The sequence below is a fragment of the Nycticebus coucang genome, chromosome 9, assembly GCF_027406575.1.
Source record: "Nycticebus coucang isolate mNycCou1 chromosome 9, mNycCou1.pri, whole genome shotgun sequence".
In the NCBI taxonomy this organism is placed as follows: Eukaryota; Metazoa; Chordata; class Mammalia; order Primates; family Lorisidae; genus Nycticebus; species Nycticebus coucang.
In genome coordinates this window covers 50,801,730-50,824,220 of record NC_069788.1, presented here as the reverse complement: position 1 = coordinate 50,824,220, position 22,491 = coordinate 50,801,730, and the positions used below count along the sequence as shown (strand labels likewise).

The following is a 22,491-nucleotide window of genomic DNA, read 5'->3' as shown; positions in this document are numbered from 1 at the left end:
CTAGGACGCCACGACACTCTCTTCACAGGGGCTACAAAGTGAGACTGTCTCACAAAAAAAAAAAAAAAAAAATTTAGCTAACACATGCAATCAGTGTAACCTAATTCTTTGTGCCCTCAATGAATCCCAAACAATAAAAAAATTTTTTGATCATACTGGATTTGTTGGTTGCCTTGTCTTTTTATTTGATTAGTTTTCTGTCACTAATTCTTATTATTCCCATATCCTCTGAAAAAACAGGGAAACTCTAAATACTCCTTTCTGAATAATCAAATGATTAGGTAATATGAATTTTCCTTGGAGTCTTTTCTACCAGATTTCTCCATCATGCTTCAGTTTGGTCTGGTTGCTGGATGGCTGGAATTGGGGTTTACCTTTTCCTCCTTCCTCTACTATGATGTCTGTTCCCTGGATCCCATGTCTTCCTTCAAATCCCCTGGATTTTTACTTGTTTATTTGGGTAGAGCCCTATGATCAAATGCATACATGAGGTAAATTTTTTGAGATCTTCCATGTTTTAGTGTATATTTTATTTATTATTATTTTTTATTAAATTATAACTAATTGTGTACAATTATGGGGTACAATCTGCGGATTTGATATACAATGTGGAATGCTTAAATCAGACTGATTAAATGATAACCATCATTCACATCATTCATGTTTCAAAAATGTTTACTATACCCTCATTCTTAATTATTCATTATTATTATTTGATTAGATATAGAAATTTAAGTGAAAATCATTTTCCTTTAGGATGTAGACAGCATTGCTCCATTGTTTACCATCTTCCGGTACATGGGGCCGGCGTCCTACTCCTTGAGCCACAGGAACAGCACCTTACTCTTTGAGTCACAGGCACTGCCCCCTTTTCTTGTTTTTTTTTTTATACAGTCTCACTCTGTTGCCCTGGGTAGAGTACCATGTTATCACAGCTCACAGTGAAATCACATGTAGTGAGAATAAGATGGAGTCATTCAGAGGCCAGAGGCGGTGGCTCACGCCTGTAATCCCAGCACCTGGGGGCAGAACTGGGTGGATTGCCTGAGCTCACAGGTCCAAGACCAGCCTCAGTTAGAGCGACATCCCTCTGTCTAAAAATAGCCGGGTGTTGTGGCAGGCGCCTGGAGTCCCAGCTACTTGGGAGGCTGAGGGAAGAGAATCTCTTGAGTCCAAGAGTTTGAAGTTGCTGTGAGCTATCAGCTATCCAGCATTTCCATGGCACTCTACCGAGGGCGACAAAGTGAAACTTTCTCTCTCTCTCAAAAAAAAGGCAATTCAGGGGCAATGCCTATGGCTCAAAGGAGTAGGGCGCCAGCCCCATATGCTGGAGGTGGTGGGTTCAAGTCCAGCCCTAGCTGGGGGTGGGGGGCTGGGAGTGGGAGGGGGTGGAGGGTGGAAAGGCAATTCATATGATCCAAATGTTTCTTCCAGCTATCTTTCTTACAATTCATGAGAAAATTGTAGTTTTCCTTTCATTATAGTGTTTTTGATGAAATAATTCCTTCTTTTTAAACTAGTTGAAGTTTCCAAAATTTTCTTTTCAAATTAATTTAAAATTAGCCCCCCTTTTTTGTCTCAAATCTTTTTTTGACTTGGGGGCATATAAATATTATCCAACACTTACTTGTAAAACTATAAAATCTTGCCTTTTACGAATCTCTGCCTTTCCTCCTGTTCCATTGGTTTATTGTCTATCTTTATACCAATGCCAAATTGCCTACTGCTTTAGAATATCTTGACATCTGCTAAAGTCCTATACCTTTGTTATTTTTTTTAAAGACTAATTTGGCTATTCTTGGTCAAGAATTATATTGCATTTCAATATAAACTTTAGAATCAATTTGTCACTTTCCTCAAAAATGCATTGTTAGGGTTTTTAGTTAGTTTGTAATGAACCTATGGCTTAATTTGTGGGGGAGACAGGGTCTTGCTGTGCTGCCTGGGATAGAGTGCAGTGGCATCATCTTAGCTCATTGGAACCTCAAATTCCTGGGCTCAAATGATCCTCCACCCTCAGCCTCCCAAGTGGCTGGGACTATAGGTATGTGCCACCACACCTGGCTAATTTTTATATTTTTTGTAGAGATGGGTATCCAGTTCTTCTCACGCTGGTTTTGAATGCCTGAATGTAAGAGGCTCCTGGTTTAGCCTCCCAGAGTGTTAGGATTACAGGTCTGAGCCAGTGCATCCAGCTGAGATTTTAAAAAACATTGTAAATAAATAAAAAAAAAAAACATTTTGCTGTATCTAATGTTTACATAATTTTTTCCTCCATTCTGTTAATGTGGTAAATTATCTTCATTGAGTTTTGAATGCTAAGCCAGCTTTACATTGCTAGAATTACTTTAACTTGTTCAAGATATAATATCTTTTAAAACATATACATGTATATTACCAGATTCGGTTTGTTATTATTTTTTATTTTTCTCACTATATTCATGGATAATAATGACATGCAATTTTTTTTTTTTAATCTTCTCTTTGGGGTTATCAATGTTATGCAGGCTTCATGAGTTTAATGTTGGCATTATTTTTCCTTGCATGTTTAGTAGAATTAATTGGTGAAACCATTTGAGCCCGGAGTTTTTTTTCTAGGTATATATAAATAATTGGTATTAGGCTGGGCCTGGTTGCTCAGCCAGTAATCTTAGCACGCTGGGAGGCCAATGAGGGTGGATTGCTTGAGCTCAGAAGTTCAAGACCAGCCTGAGGAAGAACGAGACCCTGTCTCTACAAAAACTAGCTAGGTGTGATGGCATATGCCAGTAGTCCCAGCTACTCAAAGGCTGAGGTAAGAGGATCACTGGAATCCAAGAGTTTGAGATGATGTGAATTATGATGCCATGGGACTCTACCGAGGGTGATAGAGACTCCATCTCAAAAAAAAAAAAAAAAAAGATAAATAATTGGTATTAGACTATTCAGATTTTATATTTTCCCTACTATTAGTTTTTAGAAAGAAGGATCTTCCTAAGGAAATATACTAGCTAAACCTGGCAAATCTTTTCACCAGAAAGCAAGGAATCTATGAGACTAATGTTAAACCAAATACTCATGTTAAACCAAAAAGGCTTAGACTGACACTTATAGGAAGCAGTCTGACCAAAACCAAATCTATTTTGAATTTGATAAAGCCCCTAGTTCTAACTACTAATTTATAGGACATATAGAGGCAGAGGAATATGCTAAATACCACCAAAGGGGTGCAATAATTAAAATGCAAACTGGGTGAAACTCCACAGTACAGCCTAATCATTAAAGAAATTGCAAGAAAATACTCTGGTTTCTCTTCAGATTGTATAAATATTTTGCCTTTTACTAAACTGTAAGAAAAAATGATTGTGGGGGAAACTTATGTATTAAAAGTCTTAAGATATGTTCCAAATAATCACAATGGATGGACCTTATTTGAATATTTAACTTATTCTACTTATATATATGTGAAGCAGAAACAGAAAAATTTGAAAACTAAATGAATCTTTAATGATTTTGACAAAATAGATATCTTTGTTTAGGTGCAATAACTGTACTATTGTTAGACTTTTATTTATTTATTTATTCATTTTTTATTCTGGCTAGGCTGGTTTTGAACTCCTGGGCTTAAGGGATCCTCCCACCTCAGCCTCCCCAGTAGCTGGGACTATAGACATGTGCCCGGAATCTATTGTTAGTTTTTTAGAAAGACTTATCATCTCCTATAGATAATTAAATATTTATGGATAAACACAAATTCTAAAATTTGCTTCAAAGTAATCTTGACCAGAGTGAGGTGGGACATAGACAAAAAAAGAATAACCCTGAATCAAAAATTGTTGAAGTTGCATATGCACATGGAGTTCATTTTTCCATGTTCTTTTCTCTTGTATGGTTTTGAAATTTTAATACATTTTCTTTAATAGAAGGGACTACAAAGCTGATGTGATGTTCTGGTACTGTAACTCGAACTTGTTAATTTTTATCATATTGTAGGTTATCTGGGTGGGCTGCTGGTTGAGAAACTCCTGATGTCAATATCTTTAGGTATATCCTCCTGGTTGTGGTTCTCACAGAACTGTTTTAATCTTTAGCCTGAAAGGTGAAAACCTGACCCTCAACATTCTTGGAGACAGTGAGGAGAGTAGGCTGGAGGTATTAGCATGTTTATTCTATGCACCCTTTTGGAAGCTGGTTAATGAAGTGAGTTTTATCTGGTAATTTTCCTAAGTAAATCATAACAAGATCAGTAACTCTTGTTTCAGTAATTCTTCAGAATTAGAACTTCTGTTATTTTAGGATTTCAAGCAACAGTACTTTGTTTTGTCATTCAATTATGTATGTATTTGACCTCTGACTTCCTTCAACATCACTTATAAGATAATAAGATGGTCTATTCCAGTTGGGGATCTTTTATGCAGAAATGTCTAACTGTAGTTTCTACCCATGGATTGTAGTTTGATACCCTGAGATAATTGCAGAACAAGATTAACAAGACTCCTCACAAAGTAGTTTTTCAAAATTTTCAAAACAAATCAAGAATCTTGTTTGCCAAGTAAAATACCTGAAATTTATTCATATGCTTTCTTACAATGTTCATTTCGTAGATTCTGGAGGTCAAGCTAATTTGGAGTTTCTCACTATAAGATTAGAAGTCAATTGGACGTTTTTAGAACAGGTATCAAGATCATAGCAATCAACAATCATGCTGAAGATGGATTGGTGAAGGTAGACTTTAGAAATAATTTATTTGGGGTCAGGCGCAGTGGCTCACACCTGTAATCCTAGCGTTCTGGGAGGCTGATGCAGGTGGATTGCTTGAGCTCAGGAGTTTGAGACCAGCCTGAGCAATAGTGAGACCCCATCTCTAAAAATAGCCAGGTGTTGTGGGCACCAATAGTCCCAGCTACTTGGGAGGCTGAGGGAAGAGGATCACTTGAGCCCAAAAGTTGGAGATTGCATCAGAGAAAGGGATGGATATGAGATACCTAACATCCTGAGAGTTAGAAACTTATTAATAAATTTGAAAGACTATTTCATGTCATGCAAATGGACATAGCAAATATTTTAAAAATAAACACTTAAAAAATTTCCTTCTGTTGGTAATTCAAAGTGTTGCAGGTTTCATGTTCTTTCCATATGTGTACTTCTACTTGAGCAATGTACAGGTTATTTCTCCATTATCTGTTAATTTAAACATCTGCTCACCTCCCTTTTAACCCCCAATACCAGCAATTCTGATATAATATGAAGTACCATTCAAACTTTGTGTAAAACAAAACTTGCTAAAAATGATCGTTTATTAATTTAAAAACTGTTTCATGCTGAACTGAAGTACAGGTTCATGTCCAAAACATGTGGTGCATGCATGTGGGGGTCATTTGTACAGAATTTATTAGTTACATGATCCTGGGCAAGTTTCATAATCTTTCTGTGCTTCAAATTCCTTCTATTGGATGGATAAAATAAGTCAAACTGTGTACAGACCTTACAACAGTGCCTGACACAGATTGGTAAGTACAGTAGAACCTACACAGTTGACTCATCTCTCTACATTGACCACCTCCTTAAGTTGATCTAATTTTCATAGACTGGACATGCACCACGTGTACCTATCAGTACAATAGGCCTAGTGCTTCAAGTTGACCACCTCTGTATGTTAACCAGTTTTTTACAGTCCCTTGGGTGGTTAACTTACAGAGGTTTCACTGTATTTATTATTATAAAGTGATTGACAAATTCTTGGAAATAAATGTGTTCATTGAAGAAGAAAGAACTAAATAGGAAGATAAAGGACAAGGCCTTTGGGAAATCTCTCAATTAAGGGTCAGGAAATCATGAATAACCAAATAAAGAAGACAAGAACAATCTAAGAAGTAGAAAAAGAAAGTGTATATACCAAAATCACTACACTCAAGCATTGGTGTTCCAAATACTGAATGCTGAGGTCTGAGAAACTTTCTGGACCTCTCTCACCAAGTTCATGAGTTCTCCATAGTCAATGTTTTTTTTTCTTTTTTTGTAGAGACAGAGTCTCACTTTATGGCCCTCGGTAGAGTGCCGTGGCCTCACACAGCTCACAGCAACCTCCAACTCCTGGGCTTAAGGCGATTCTCCTGCCTCAGCCTCCCGAGTAGCTGGGACTACAGGCACCCGCTACAGCGCCCAGCTATTTTTTTTTTTTTTTTGGCCAGGGCTGGGTTTGAACCCGCCACCTCCGGCATATGGGACTGGCGCCCTACTCCTTGAGCCACAGGCGCCGCCCGAGCGCCCAGCTATTTTTTGGTTGCAGTTTGGCCGGGGCCGGGTTTGAACCCACCACCCTCGGTATATGGGGACGGCGCCTTACTGACTGAGCCATAGGCGCCGCCCAATGTTTTCTTTTCTTATGTCCACTAAGATTTGAACTCACTCTGAAAGTTTTTCCACACTCCTCACACTCATAAGGTCTCTCCCCAGTATGAACTCGCTTATGTCCAATTAGAGCTGAGCCCTGCCGGAAAGACATGCCACACTCATAGCAGGTATATGGCTTTTCACCAGTGTGGATTCTTTTGTGCTGCCTCAGGACTGAATTATGAGGAAAGGCCTTTCCACACACCTCGCATTTGTAAGGTTTCTCGCCAGTGTGGATTCTCTGATGATTGGTTAAGTTTGACTTCCCATTGAAAGCTTTGCCACACTCCGAACATTTATAAGGCTTGTCTCCTGTGTGGATTCTCTGATGGATAGTAAGGCAGTGCTGATCCTGGAAGGCTTTCCCACAAGCCCCACATGGATAGGGCTTCTCCCCGGTGTGTTCTCTTTCATGAGCCCTGCGCTTACAGTTATGACGAAAAGCTTTCCCACACTCCTCACACTTGTATGGTTTCTCTTCTGTGTGGACCTTCCTGTGTTTGGTGAGCTCTGCCTTGATAGTGAAGGCTTTTCCACACTGGGGACACCCATAGTGTTTCTCCTGAGTGTGGATTCGTTTGTGTTTGCTCAGGTCTGAGCTCTGACTAAAGGTCCTCCCACACTCACTGCACTTATATGGTCGTTCCCCAGTGTGGATTCTTGTGTGTTTGGTGAGGTCTGAACTCCCACTGAAAGCCTTCCCACACTGCTCACATTCATATGGTTTCTCTCCAGTGTGGATTCTAACATGGATGGTAAGGGAATGCTTAAACTGAAAGGCCTTCCCACAGTCATTACACTCAAAAGGCTTTTCCCCAGTGTGGACAAGCTGATGCACACAGAGTCGGTTTCTGGTCTTGAAGGCCTTCCCACAGTCCCTGCACTCATGAGGCTTATCTTCACTGTGGGTTTTTTTATGTCGGCAAAGAGCTGATCTACTATTGAAGGACTTCCCACACTGGGTACAGTTAAAAGGTTTCTTTCCTGTGTGGATTATCTGGTGCATAGAAAGCTGATTTCTGGTCTTGAATGCTTTCCCACACGTATTACACACATGGGGTTTCTCCCCAGAATGAATTTGCTCATGGAGAATCAGGTCTGAATGCCAATTAAAGTTTTTGCCACAATTGGCACATTCATGGCATTTCTGTGCTATAAGAACTCTATTATATGGAAAATGTTTTGAGTTTGGATTAGAGTTTTTTCTAAGTATCTTTGGATTCTTTCCTATTTTGAAAGCCACTTCTGCAGAGCTGCCTTTCTCTTCTCTCATTATAGGTGTTTCCCATTGATTCTCAAATTTGACACCTTGAAGACAAGCTTCTCCAACTTCAGGATCCTGGGAAACAACCTGCAGGAGACTGTTAAATTTCACCTTGTAGATTATTCCATTTTCAAAAAAATCTTGTTCTGAACTTGTCTTCTCATTGTCAGGCCATGTCTTATCAGTTGACACTTAAATAAGAAAATAAAAATGCCAGAGGAAAGGAAATAAGTGAGATGGGAGAGATGAAGAAGTATTAAGCTATCTAAATAGTAAATTGCTTTTCCCTGGTGGAAAAACTGCTAACATTGTGGCCCAAAGTCAGGAGGGCTTCAAGAACAAAAGAAAACAAAAAACTTAGATATCTTAAACTTGGCAAACTTTATATAAAAATCCTTATAAGCCTATTTCTCCTCTAGATTCTCCGAGTTTAGTGAATAGAAACTCTATATACCTAGTTTCCTAAGCCAGGAAACTACAAACCATCTTCAATTCCTTCTCCCCGCTTCTCTCATATTTACTTAACTAACATTTAAAAAATTCTACCTCTAAAGTGAGCTGCAAAGGGGTGCTGAAATGCTGATGTAGTCCCCTTTCAACTGTCTGCTTTGCTCTCACGAATGGGCCCTGGAGAGCCATATTTCTGCTGTGTAAATCAGCCGATCTGTGCAGGGCAGATAAGATCTGAGCAGTAACTGACCCAAACCAAGCCAGATTCTCCCACCCTGGAGTCTGCAATTGTGATCTGAGGGCAAGTAAGGTCAGGCTCTAAGAGTAGCCAAATTTTTAGCACTTAAGTTTGAGAAGCAGTGGTGGTGGGATGATCTATAATACAGAGGTGAATGTTCTGCCATCTGATCTGAGAAGCAGAGAAGGTCAATCTGCCAAGAAAGAAAAATGAAGCTGTCTCACAAAGAAAACAGCTGGAGAGAGGGATCTAATGGTGTTATAGTTCCTTCTAGGCCTGACACATACCTGCCCTTAGGTTCCATGACACACCTTGAATAATAAATTCATATTCTTCTGCTTAAGCTAGCTTGAGTTCATTTCACTCTGTCACCCTGGGTAGAGTGCCATAGCATCATCATAGCTCACAGCAACCTCAAACTCTTGGTTCAAGTGATCCTCTTGCCTCAACCTCCCAAGTAGCTGGGACTACAGGTGCTCACCACAATCCCAGCTAGTTCTTCTATTGTTGGAAGTGATAAGATCTCAGTCTTACTCAGACTGGTCTCAAGCTCCTGAGCTCAAGTGTTCCTCCCTCTTCATCCTCTCAGAGTGCTAGGATTACAGATGTAAGCCACCGTGCCCAGCCTAGCTTGAGTTAATTTTTATTGTGGGCATCCAAAGAATCCAAATCAATTATCTTATCTTTCAATTCTATTCCTTCCTCTTCATTTCTACTGCCAGTGCATTCTTACTACCCTGTTTCCCCGAAAATAAGACAGGTGTGCTCCCAAAGATGCACTAGGTCTTATTTTCAGGGGATGTCTTATCTTTCCTGTGAGTAGGTCTTATTTTCGGAGGATGTCTTATTTTCGGGGAAACAGGGTAGGTAACTGCAATATCCTTCAGATGTCCTTTAGTCTTTCTTCATCCATTCTCTACATGGCTTCCAGAATATTCTTTCTGAAAATCAGATCTAATCATGTTACTCTCTAGCTCAAAATACCTCAATAACACTCCATAGTTAACCAGACAGGAAGGAAGTAAAGCAAAAGTCAAGAGCTCTAGTGCTAGAGTAAGACTGTCTGTGTTCAAAATCCACTTCTGATGACTTATAACTGTGAACTTGGGAGGATGACTTAAATTCTCTCTTGTCTCAGATATTTTATATAAAATAGGCTCTAGGCTAGGTGCAGTGGTTGTAATCCTAGCACTCTGGGAGGATGAGGCAGGTGGACTGCTTAGGCTCAGAAGTTTGAGACCAGCCTGAGCAAGAACAAGACTTCATGACTACTAAAAATAGAAAAGCTAGCCAGACTTTGTGGTGGGTGCCAGTAGTTCCAGCTACAAGGGAGGCTGAGGCAGAGGATCGCTTGAGCTCAAGAGTTTGAGGTTGCTGTGAGCTAGGATGATGCCATGGTACTCTACCCAGGGCTACAGAGTGAGAATCAGTCTAAAACAAACAAACAAACAAAATATATATATATGTATATGTATATACACACACACATATATAAAATGGGCTCTAGACTACCCATAATAATTAAGAGAGTTAATGTATGTAAAGCACTTGCCACTAAAGTGCTAAAATCAATGTTAGTTGTTATTATAAAAGTTAAGTTCAAGGTTTGTAGTTTATTAAAAACTCCTTAAAGAACAAAAATCAAGGGCGGCGCCTGTGGCTCAGTCGGTAAGGCACCGGCCCCATATACCGAGGGTGGCCCCGGCCAAACTGCAACCAAAAAATAGCCGGGCATTGTGGCGGGCGCCTGTAGTCCCAGCTACTCGGGAGGCTGAGGCAAAAGAATCGCTTAAGCCCAGGAGTTGGAGGTTACTGTGAGCTGTGTGAGGCACGGCACTCTACCAAGGGCCATAAAGTGAGACTCTGTCTCTATAAAAAAAAAAAAAAAAGAACAAAAATCAAACAAACAAAACCATGATCTTGTCCTGTTTTACTGTTCTTAGACCTTCCCAAATCCCCTCCAAGCCCTTTGCTTTAGTCATAATGAATTATTCACAGTTTATATTCTTTTACTTCTCAATATTTTCTCATATGTTTCCTCTACCTAGAATGTCTCTCCCCTCCTTCAATTTCTTCTTCTCTGAGCACTAGAGTAACTCATTCACAAAAGGGTGATACATTTTCTGAGCTTTTCTTGAGGGCCAAATTGCAAAAAGCCTCTTAGACACTGCAAAGAACCAAGTAGATAATGACAGAATAACTGCCCCAATAGTTTGTTGTTTGTGGTGTTCCCCCCCCCCCTTAAATCCTAAATGGATTTCCTTCCTTGGACCCTTAAGTATGGATGACCCACCACTAAGAATACTCTGTAATCATTCTGTCACATGGAAGATCAGAAAGATTGAAAGCTTCTCTATCACTCACCTGGGTAGGAACAGCTCAGGAACTCCCTATCTGGTAGATCTTGAACATAAGGGTCTGCCCCTTGCTCCAGATGAGAGATCAAATGAGGTTTAGGAAATGAAAATCCTGATTGTAAAGAAGAAATAAGAGTACATTCACTAATACAGAACTGTCCTAACACTTAACTCTGATCCTTGCATATGGAGACAGGAGAGAAACATCTATTTAGGTATAGAAAAATTTATTCAGGGGTTTGTTCTTCCTAGGAGAATGGGAATCTATATAGAAAGACTATCAGTTTTGTGCCCCTCAAAAGTAGTTCATGCCTACGAGCTCAAAATAGAACACTTTATAAAAAATGAGATGCAAGAACCCAGGGAAAACAGAACCTAAGTGTCTCCTTTTCACCCAGGCAGAGTCCATTCCAAAGAATCAGAAAATAGCAAATAGGTTAGCCAAAAAACTATGTTTCTATGTAACAGAGGCAACTTAAAATTCTAACTTTGGAACAAGGACCCTGATGATGAAGAATGAGGGCTATGAGTTTCAATATGAGATTCCATATACATCAATGAAGAAAGCAATTAAAAAAAAAAAAAAAGGAAGGGATAAAGCACTAAGCCAAGTGCAGAGAAGATCCTTACCAAGTGATATCATGTTCCCATAATTTTCCAACATCACATCTTTATAGAGATGCCTTTGATCATAGGTCAGATACTGCCACTCCCCGCTGGTGAACTTCACAGCTATGTCCTCAAACATCACTGACTCCTGAAACAATATGTTCCTGCTGTCCTGGAGAAAACCCCATAGGTTCCCCAGGAAACAGGCAAAAGAAAGGAATTGGTAGGGAGACGGTTTATAGAAGTGAAAGGCTGTTATCATGTGGTGAATATCTGGAAATAAGGTGAAAGAGAACATGGGCTTTCAATAATGAAAAATAATGTAAAAGGAAACAACCCACAAGTGGTCTGTTATCCAACAAAATGTCCCTTATGGGAGGAAGCACCTTGATTTGGGAGCTGCACAACCAGTGAATACAGTGAAAGTAAGGCCATTATTTAGCAAGTTGTGATATATTTTTTAGGAAGGACGAAAGGGGCCCCAGCTCACTTGGGCCTGGCTTATCAATGTGGTATCTGCTTCTAGTAGGTTTCCTTGGCCTCCATCTTTGGCACAGGCAGGATATTGAAGAGTTGGTAGAGCTGAGGGAAGAGAAATAAGCCAAGAATAAATTTTGCACAGTATTAATGAAACTTTCTGTTTTCATCTTCTCTTCTCCAAATATAGAAGTTTCTGCAGTTCTAACCTAGGGTTAAGTCTGTTGCCTTACAGTATCCTCCTTCTCCATTATTTTTCTAGTCTCAGCTTCCAGTGCTGGGCATCAGGCCTTGGCACGGCAGCCAAACCAACTCTTGGAAGTGCATTTTCCTCTCATCTAGTATATGTTTTCCTCTGGTCTACCTTTATCCTGGAATAACCTTAGCCTCTTCCAAATATATCAGGTAAAAAGACCCAAATCACTGATTCTTACCTTATAGGATAATTCTTCTTTCTGTGTTTGAATACTGATGTTATTTCCTCCAAAAGACATGTGGTGGGAGGAGTGGGGAAAAGGTAATGGGAGACGTTGAACAAAAATATCCAGGATTAGGCTGAAAGCTTATTTCTTTAGGTAACTTAATGGCTGATCTAGCTCCAGATAGTTTATTAGAATTTTTTCCTTTTTTTTTTTTTTTTTTTTTACATGGAGTCTTATTTTGTCACCCTAGGTAGAGTGCCATGGAGTCATAGCTCACAGCAATCTCAAACTCTTGGGCTCAAGTGATCTTCTTGACTCAGCATCCCAAGTAGCTAAGTCTATAGGTGCCCATGACAATCCCCAGCTTTTCTTATAGAGATGGGGTCTTGCTTTGGCTCAGGTTGGTCTCTTTTTCCTTGTTCTTAATTAGATAAGAATCACTCTTACCCTGTGATTATGAGCCTTTTCCCTACTAATTCCCTAGTACTAAGCCATCCTTCCCACACCATTTTAAAATGCACACACATAGCCGGGCGTTGTGGCGGGTGCCTGTAGCCCCAGCTACTCAGGAGGCTGAGGCAGGAGAATCGCTTAAGCCCAGGAGTTGGAGGTTGCTGTGAGCTGTGTGACGCCACGGCACTCTACCGAGGGCAATAAAGTGAAACTCTGTCTCTACAAAAAAAACAAAACAAATAAAATGCACACACAGCATTTTAAAATGCAAAAGAACTTTATCAGTGTGTCCATGTATAATCCATACAGTTGAGCGAGAAGTAGTTTACAGGTCATCTTAATCTTTTTGTAACTTCCATGTTTAAATTGACTTATCTTTCTTGACACTTCATAAATACAACCCTAAATCCAACTCTGAATGATTGCTTTTTGCTCTCAAAATATCAGCAGGGTCAAAGACATCTGTTCTTAAGACTGTAGGATTACCCTTTGGCCTAAAACTATCATTCAGATTTTATTAAAACTCTAATTTGGAACCAACTAACTTTTTCTCATAGAAATCGTCCAAGACTCAGTTTAGGCTACTTTTAGCTTTTAACCAAGACCAAGTCTGTATCTCAACCATAGTAGTTCCACTCAGTTTTTCTACTGCTTCACACGAAAAGCCCCAAGTTCCTTTATAATGCTTTGTTTCAAAAATTCCTAAACTCACCTGGACAACACAGAACTCACAGCAACACCTTTTGTTCTGTAATATGTAGCACCCTGTCCACCCTTCAAAGCAATTTTGGGACTCACTTTCTGGAATGGCCACCAGAAATGTTTTTGTATCAGGTCTAACAATTAAGTGTGCAAATTCATCCTAGAAAAAGTGCTACATAACTCATTGCTGAATATCATTATGGTCACCTTCAGTGTACTCCCCTTGGCCATCTGGTGATGGTAGTAATATTTGACAATGAGGTTGATATCAACTTTTTCTAGGTTGAGTCTGCGAACTTAATTGGCAGACTTCATAAGATAACAGTTCTGATGGCCATTCCAGATAAAGAGTTCCAAAGTTGCTTCAAAGAGTACACTACGCCCTGGCATCAGCGCACTGCTTCCCAAGGGGAGTACCTTGAAGTTGACCATAGTGCTATTCAACAATAAGGTATGTAGCACTTTTTCTTTAAGATGAGTTCACAAACTTAATTTTTTTTTTTTTTTTTTTTTTTGTGGTTTTTGGCCGAGGCTGGGTTTGAACCCGCCACCTCCGGCATATGGGACTGGCGCCCTACTCCTTGAGCTACAGGTGCCGCCCCACAAACTTAATTGTTACAGCAGTATACAGATATTGTCTAGGACAGCAGTTCTCAACCTGTAGATTGCGACCCCTTTGTAACAATGAAAATACATCCTGCATATCAGATATTTACATTACTATTCATAACAGTAGCAAAATTACAGCTATGAAGTAGCAACAAAAATAATTTTGTAGTAGGGGGTCACCACAACATGAGGAACTGTATTAAAGGGTCGCAGCATTAGGAAGGCTGAGAATCACTGGTCTAGTATGAGATTAATGCACTTCAGGTTATGTTAGGTAACTGTAGATTTTATGATCCTGCAAATCCACCATTGGAGGAAAATTAAAGACATCTTGAGAAAAAGGAACAGAAGACACAGGTCAGAGGTAAACCACAAGAACATATACATTTTTATATTTAAAAAATAAGATTGGCACTCAACTTTAGCAATGTCAATTATTTTCTATTTCTGAACTTATATTATTCATTTTTATTTATAATTCTGTGTACATGCAATATTGTAGGATTTCTCCTTTGGAAGTTAACAGTACATTAGAAATACTTTTTTTTTTTTTTTTTTTTGCAGGTAACATACTAAAAAACCTACTTTTGCGTGTGCCTAGTCCTCTGTCCAAAAGTTTATGCCTTTCTAGGTCTGATATTATGATTCCAGAATTGTTAAATATCATCTCCCGGGTCTCAATACTATTAGTTCCTTTTATATAAATCTTAACCACTTTCCTCTTCACATATGCCACCAAAGGGCACAGAGGTACGTGGGAAATCTTTGCTCTTTCTTTTACCACCGCTTTATCTTACATTTTTTTGTTTGTTTTGTTTGTTTGCAGTTTTTGGCCGGGGCTGGGTTTGAACCCGCCACCTCTGGCATATGGAGCTGGCACTCTACTCCTTTGAGCCACAGGTGCCACCCTTATCTTACATTTTGATAGGTACCTTTAACATAATTTAAAAGCCTCAGGGTTCTGAAAAGGTCTACAAAAGTAAAACTACATATATTCAATTTTACATGTTGACAAAATTATGGTTGAATAGGAACTACTGAATTATACCATGAGTTTTATATGTGTGAATATTTATGTACAATCTGTATACTATTTATCATATACATCAAGTTATACATATCGTACATGATTGAATGCATTCAAATTCTTTGAAAAATTGCTCTGTGAAATTGTATGTAAGCCTTTGATGTTTTTTCCAAATTTGATTTAAGATGAGGGCAAAAACTGAATAATTTAGATCCTCTTGATACTGATCTAAAACTGGCACAGAAACAACAGAAAACTTTCCATATATGCTCAATAATGAACAGATTTTCTGCCCCCAAGATGGCATCTTGTACACATTATATGTGCATACTCCATTGTCAGTTGTCATGACTCCTGCCATAATAACCTGTGTGCCTTACCTCTTTCCCGAAGGAGCTGGGCATCAGGGGGTGTCCAAAGTAGCTGGCTTGGTGGTCCTGGACTTGTATCCAACAGCACAACCTATTGCAGGGCAGAGAATGAATTCACAGATGTTATAGAGATGAGAAAAATACATTGGAAGATGCAACCAACCATTAAGGTTTGTCCACGGAAATTGTCACTCCAAGTATCAAAAGGGGGAAGAAAATCATGGACTCAGTTCCTAATATACTTATGAAAAACAGAAATAGTATCTAATTAATCTCTACTAGTACAGTTTAACAGCACCATGTGCTAACTGATTGCGCGACTGGAGCTCTTACTACAAAGTTTTAATGATCATTATGTTAACAAGGAAAAACAGTTATTTAGAAGGAGAGACCACCACCCCTCCCACAGCTTTCCTTCTTTCTGGATTCAATTCTTCCTTCTTGCAAAGTATTGCAGACCCTCCTCTTTTTACCTTCTCCATCTTTTTTTCTTTCGCAGTCTTCTGCCACTGTCTTGGTTTCTTCCTTTTGGTTCAATCCAGCTCCCAAACAAGTTATGAAGTGACCCCTGTTGATGTCAGTCTCTTTTGGGGTTCATAAGTCTTAGTGGTATCATCCAAGGGCCCTTCTTAACCCACAGGGAAGCTGCTGTTTGGTTTGAGGTGTCCGATATTGCCCCAAATTAGAGGTTCATCAGCAACATGAAGCCAGCTGTGATCTCTCATCTTGTTTTTCTGAATATCTGATGCAGGGAAAAGAGAAGAGAGGAATATGACTACAGAGAAATGAGGGGATCACCAAGGACCTGAGGCATCTCTGAGAAATGAGAGTGTACAGGAAGACAAATTAAAAATGTGAATAGATCCAAAATACAATCTCAACTGCTAGCCATCATCACGTTACCTCCCCTCCTCCTCATTACTGCAGTAGCTACCTAACTGGTCTCCTTGCTTCTATTCTTGCTTTCCTTCTGTCTCCTCTTAGTAGAGCAATCTGAGTGGTTTGTTTACATCTTAAGTTGGATCATTTCATCTTGCTGCTCAAAATTCTCCAATGGCTCAATCTTACTCAAAATAAAAGCTGAAGTTTTTACAGAAGCATAAAAGGCCCTACAGAATGTGTTCAGTATTATTTCTAACCTCTACCATTTGAAATAAAAGCTGAAGGCCTTAACAAAGGCATAAAAGTCTGTAAGATGCAACCGTTACGGCCAGGTGTGGTGGCTCACGCCTGTAATCCTAGCACTCTGAGAGGCCGAGGCCAGCAGATGAGCTAGTGAGGTGCAGACCAGCCCCAGCAAGAGTAAGACCTGTCTCTAAAAATAGCCAGGCATTGTGGCGGGCGCCTAGAGTCCCAGCTACTCAGGAGGCTGAGGCAATTGATCCCAAGAGTTGAGGTTGCTGTGAGCTATGACGTCATGGTACTCTACCAAGGGCTCAAAGTGAGACTGTCAAAAAAAAAAAAAAGAGTATGCAACCATGTACGTCAGACCTTTTACTATTCTCATTCAATCTCCTTCAGCCACACTGACTTTCTTTCTCTTCTTTCTTGCCGTCTTTCCAGTGTTTGCTTTATATCCCCTTCCCAAGGTCTACTGTAATTATCTGATTAAAAACTTACCCCCTCCTTTCAATCCTGATATGGCTTACCTTGGTTTACATTAATTCTTCTTTTTATTTATGGTACTTTATCACTTTCCAACATGGTGCATGAATTACTTATATACTGTTTGTTGTTCTCTCGCTAAAATAAATGTAGGCCTCTAGGCTTCAAGAGGGCAGGGATTTTTGTCAGTCTTGTTCACTGTTGCAGTCCCAACATCTGAAACAGTGCTTGCATTAGTAAGCGCTGGGTTAAAAATTGGCTGAATAGAGGAAGACATGAATGGATGCTGGAGAGAATAAACAGAATGGGTCAGAGACCCTGGGAGTAGAAAAATGGCCGGGAAAAGCCCATCCTGGGGAATGGCCGAGGGTGGAAACCGCCGCGGTATCCCTCCCCCATCTGGCCTCAAAGCCCCCCATCGCTGCTCGCAGCCTCGGGAGCCCCAGGAAGGGGGCGCGTTTAAGAGAGGTGAGTGACGACCGCCTGCTCTTCTTTCGGCGGCGGGTCGCGTCCCACGCCAGCCCAAGGTACAGACCTTGGTGCCCACACTTTCCCGGAGAAAAAAAGATGCGGAAATACAGACCAAATGCGTTTTCTAGTCCTCCAACAATCATTTCCGGCGATTTTCTAGCAAACGTCTCAACTCTCTGGTCGAGGCGTTCCCTAGCAATTCCCCGCCTCCCTCCTCCTACTGGTTCAGCCTTGGACGATTTGGGGAGCGTAGATGAGGGGTGGGAAACCTCCAAGTGGCAGAAATGTTGCTGTATCCATCCACTACTGTCGCGGAGGGAACTCTAGATAGGAATGGGCAGAAGTTTTGTGACAAACATATGAAAAAAGTTACTGTTATTTATTAGCTAAGAACACAATTGTCTTTCAAAAATTCATTAAGATGTTAAGCCTTCAGAAAAGTTGAGCATGACTCCCTATATACCCATCATTCAAATTAAAAAAATAAAATTCTGCCACACTTGTTTCATTCCTCTCCTCCATTTTTGTTATTTTAAAGCAAACCTTACACGTTATCTCAACTTCATTATGCATCTTTTTAAAAAGGGACATTTTCTTACAGGTTCAATCCTTTTGTCAAGAATACTTTCCAAGTACACACAAAGTACTCACTTTATGTTTTTGAAATTTATCTTTAATAAAAAAAGCAGCTCTAGCTCATTCATTTTAACTGCCACAGGTCTTTTACATTTTCTTCCGGATAATCTTTTAATTAACATTGTGATTATTATCTCCAGATCACTCAGGACTTTACAAAGTATACGATTTTTGTCTTTGGTTAAATAAATATATTTCGTTTTGTTATGTTGGCTGCTTTTTGAAGTAATTGTTTTCTTTCTAAAAGGATAATTCCCCATACTTTTATTGTAGAAAGTTCATATTCTAATGCAGGAAAGAACAACCTAAAACAGATTTGCAACATAGAAGAAACTTAAATGCATATTATTAAGTGAAAGAAGACAATTTGAAAAGGCTACATCTTGTAAGATTTCAAACACGTGACTTTCTGGTAAAGTCAAAACTATGGAGAAAATAAAAAGATTATATATGTAGCATCTTGAACAACAACAGAAAAAAATCAGTGGTCGCCATGGATTGCAGGGAAGAAGGGATAAATAGGCTGAGCACAGAGGATTTATTTATGTATTTATGTATTTATTTATTTATTTTGAGACAGAGTCGTCCTCGGTAGAGTACCGTGGCGTCACAGCTCACAGCAACATCAAACTCTTGGGCTCAAGAGATTCTCTTGCCTCAGCCTCCCAGGTAGCTGGAAGTACGGGTGCCCCCCACAACTCCCGGCTATTTTGTTGTTTTTGATTAGCAGGCCCGGACCGGGCTCGAATCTGCTAGCCCTGGTGTATGTGGCCGGCGCCGAGCCACTCCAAGGACTTTTTGAGCAATGAAAATATTGCATATAAATAGGTAATGGTACATACATGCCATTAAATATCTGTCCAAACCCACAGAATATACACCACCAAGAGTGAACCCTAAACATGACTCTGGATAATAATGTGTCAATCTAGGTTTATCAGTTGTAATAAATGTACCACTCTGGTTGGGGATGTCGACGGTGTGTGAGAGGTATGCACTTGTGGGGGTAGAAAATATGTGGGAAGTATCTGTATCTTAAGCTCCATTTGCTGTGAACCTAAAACTACTTAAAAAAATAAAGTCTACCAAAAACAAAACAAAACAAAACATATTTACTACATTTTCAAGGAGAAAAGAGATGCGGAAATAGAGACTAGCTCCTCAAACTGTTAAATATATTTGTGCTTAACTCCATCATTTACATACATTGAATATTTTCTGTTTGTCTGCTGTTCATCATTATATTGACATATAACACGATGAAAATATATTCCAGGAAAAATACCATATATCGGAGATATATTTTAGAAAACACAGGATATATTTTTAAATAATGCATTCTTGTAGCTCTTCATAAAACTAAAAACTTTTTAAATAAAGTTACTGAGATGAGGCAAATGGTGTTACCAATCATAGGTGCTTTGTGGCAACTTTTTTTTTTTCAAGCCCGTTTTAGTCGATCTATTCAGCAAACATTTCTGAAGCAACTGTTCTAAGAGCTTGGAATACGAGCGGACGAAACGGTTAAAGATCTCTGCCCCGTGCAACTCACATTCAAAATCTGATGAATTCATGCTTCCATTGTCTTCGTTTTCTGTCTTCGTACACTAAAGAAGATAAATTTCATGTTCAAATTAATCTGTTTCCCCAACGTACCAACAGTTCCAAACCAGCCAAGCTGTGATTTCAGTTAGAGCTTTTCAGGGTCCGCAAGGTTGGACCACTGAGAAGAGTTCTCTGCAAGTCCTAGAAGGGCGAGGCGTGCGTTTCCCTGGCGACCGGGAGGAGACTGGCGAGGTCTGAGCAGAGAGGTTCGCGTCGCGTCTCCGAGCCGGGGTGGGTTGGGGGTTTGGGCTAGGTTCCTTCTACCTCTTCCAGGCCTAAGGGAGTAGGCTTCGGGCTCCCTCAGCCCCACCTCCAGGCAGTGAGGACCCGAAAGTCCTGGGGAGAATCTGAGGCTGCTGGCAGGTGGGCTCAGCGGCAGCATCCGGTCCTGAGGCAGAGAAGCCCTGTCCGGGCGCCTTTGGGGTAGGCTGGGGCCTGCGGCTTGGTGAGTGCCAGGATGGGAGGTGGGGGGTCTGGTAGGGTAGGGGTTCCCACCTGCGGAGGCATCTTTTTCTTTTCTTCTTGGCTTCCTCCTCCCTTTTCTGCCCTTGCTCTTCCTCCTTTAAGTCATCCTTTAAAATTAAACATTAAAAAATTTTTATTTGGCAAACATTCAGATATAAAGCACTTATTGTGGTTCAGGTCTCGTTGTAAATGTGTATTATTATCTGTATTATTGTAATTTTGAAAAGACTTTTTTTAATGTAAAAATACATTTCTTTCCCAGATACTTAATTTAGAGTCATAGCTTCAATTTGCATAATGATTCTTCTTATTTTAGTTTTTAAATGTTAATTTAAAAATTCTTCTTATTTTAATTTTTAAATGTTAAATGTTTTTGTTATATGGATTCCTTTTCTAATGCTTCAGTTTGGGCTTTTAGTGTTCTCATCACCTGAATAGTGTTCATTGTACCTGATAGGTAAGTTTTAACTCTCTTCCATTTCTTGACTTCCAATAACTTTTATATCTCTTTGTGCCCCAGTATGCCCATCTATTAGCTCCCAATTATTAGAGAGTTTATGTTGCTTGTTTTTCCATTTCTGAGGAACTTCCCGTAGGTTAATGGTCTCCAGTTCCGTCTAAATTGTTGCAAAAGACATTATTTCATTCCTTTTTATGGCTGAGTAGTACTCCATGGTGTATATATACATGTAACCACATTTTCTTAATCCACTCGTAAGTGGTTTGTATGTGTTACCTCATTTAATTCTCAAATAATCCTGTGGGGTAAGTACTATTATTATCCCAATTTTTAAATAGGCAACCTGAATCTGGAGAAGATGATAAAATTGCCCACAGTGGCACAACTGGTAAGATGAGAAAGGGCAAGCCAGGTGGTCTGATGCAGACATCTGTGCCCTTAATCACAACAGTAGACTGCCCTTACCAATCCTGAAATTCTGATCAGGGCTTTAACTTTCATCCTCTCTGCAGATTTCTCTTCCCTAAGGCTGCTCATTTCTTTTCTAATTTTAAATTATTTATGTACTGTTCTCATTCATGGTTTCTTTTCTCTCTCTCTCACTTTCTCTCTTTTCTTCTGACCTTTTCTTGCAGATTAACTTCCTGCAGGTGAAATGTAGAGTGGAACCACTGAAATTTCCTGGTCTCGAAATGGACACAAAATACCAAGTAGCTCCTGATCCTTGGCCCAAAATGTCAGCTACTCTGGGGAAGGCACTTTGATTGGTGTTTACAAGGGTTTGGCTCATTTGAGGAGATCTGTCCTCCTGAGGAGCTGGCCCTGGACATCCTACCTGGACAGAGATAGGACCGCATGTGGGTACATGATTTTCCTAGTGGAGAGATCACAGGAGTGAGAGGGAATGGAGAACAAATCTGGATGGAGAAGAACAGGTAAGAGGAGGCTGTGTCTCTATTGGCCAGAGGAGAGAAACAATGAAAAGTGTGAATTTCATAAGGGCTAAAGGAAGTGGGGACAAAGTTCCTTAATTGAGATTTTTTTTTTTTTTTTTTGAGACAGAGTCTCACTTTGTTGCCATTAGTAGAGTGCCTTGGCATCACAGCTCACAGCAACCTCCAGCTCTTGGGCTCAGGTGATTCTCCTGCCCCAGCCTCCCGAGTACCTGGGACCACAGGTGCCCACCACAACACCCGGCTATTTGTTGTTGTTGTTGCAGTTTGTCCGGGGCCGGATTTGAACCTGCCACACTCGGTATATGGGGCCGGCGCCTACTCACTGAGCCACAGGCACCACCCTTTAATTGATATTTTAAAAACATTTTCGTTACTGTGTTGTGTTGATACAGTGTTTATGGTTATATGCCTTTGTAGGAAAGATTTTATGAATCCTTTCTTCTTTTAAAATGGAATAAAAATTGAATTCTCCAAGGATCTGAAACTTTGGTCATAAGGAAGTTTCCAGAAAGCTAGGTATTTCAAAACTTATTTAGTTTAAAAAAAAGTTTATTGAGCACCCACTATGTGTCAAGTAGTGTCTTAATGCTGGAGACACAACAGGGTGCAAAATAAAATTCTTGTCCTCATTGTAGTGGAATGGCTAAAAAATAAATGTATATGTGTATGTAAAAATAAAGTCGGGTAAGAGTCTTAAGTTTGGGAAAAGATGAGATGGTAAATGGGCTGGTTTAGGTGAGAGTTTCAGGAAGTTGTCTTTAAGGTATTTGTCAGAATAGTGTTAGAGCTACAGTGAAGGTTTAATGGTCATAGTATTTGCATTTGCTTCTGCATTTTGTTGTATTTCTGCAGTTATTGGGAAATATGGCATAATAGTTTTCCTGTTGTATCTTTTTCCTGTTGTAATTGCTGATTTCATCTTTATTAGATAGCTCTTATTCA

At 39.8% G+C, this 22,491-nt stretch overlaps 1 protein-coding gene across 2 annotated transcripts; it reads right to left on the bottom strand.

Annotated features, from left to right (window-relative positions):
* Positions 1-861: 861 nt before the first annotated feature.
* On the bottom strand, positions 862-17,551 carry ZNF311 (zinc finger protein 311). 2 transcript variants are annotated; one of them, XM_053603304.1, is made up of 7 exons: positions 17,001-17,551; positions 15,825-16,093; positions 15,361-15,442; positions 11,781-11,872; positions 11,312-11,438; positions 10,689-10,793; positions 863-7,827 (listed from the first exon to the last, which is right to left on the bottom strand). In XM_053603304.1, exons 2-7 carry the CDS (start codon positions 15,831-15,833, stop codon positions 6,215-6,217), a joined length of 2,028 nt encoding a protein of 675 aa, XP_053459279.1. In that variant the 5' UTR covers positions 15,834-16,093; positions 17,001-17,551; the 3' UTR covers positions 863-6,214. The 2 variants fall into 2 exon arrangements, with proteins under 2 accessions (XP_053459281.1, XP_053459279.1); XM_053603306.1 differs by lacking the exon at positions 10,689-10,793 and having other exon boundaries at positions 862-7,827.
* Positions 17,552-22,491: the final 4,940 nt, after the last annotated feature.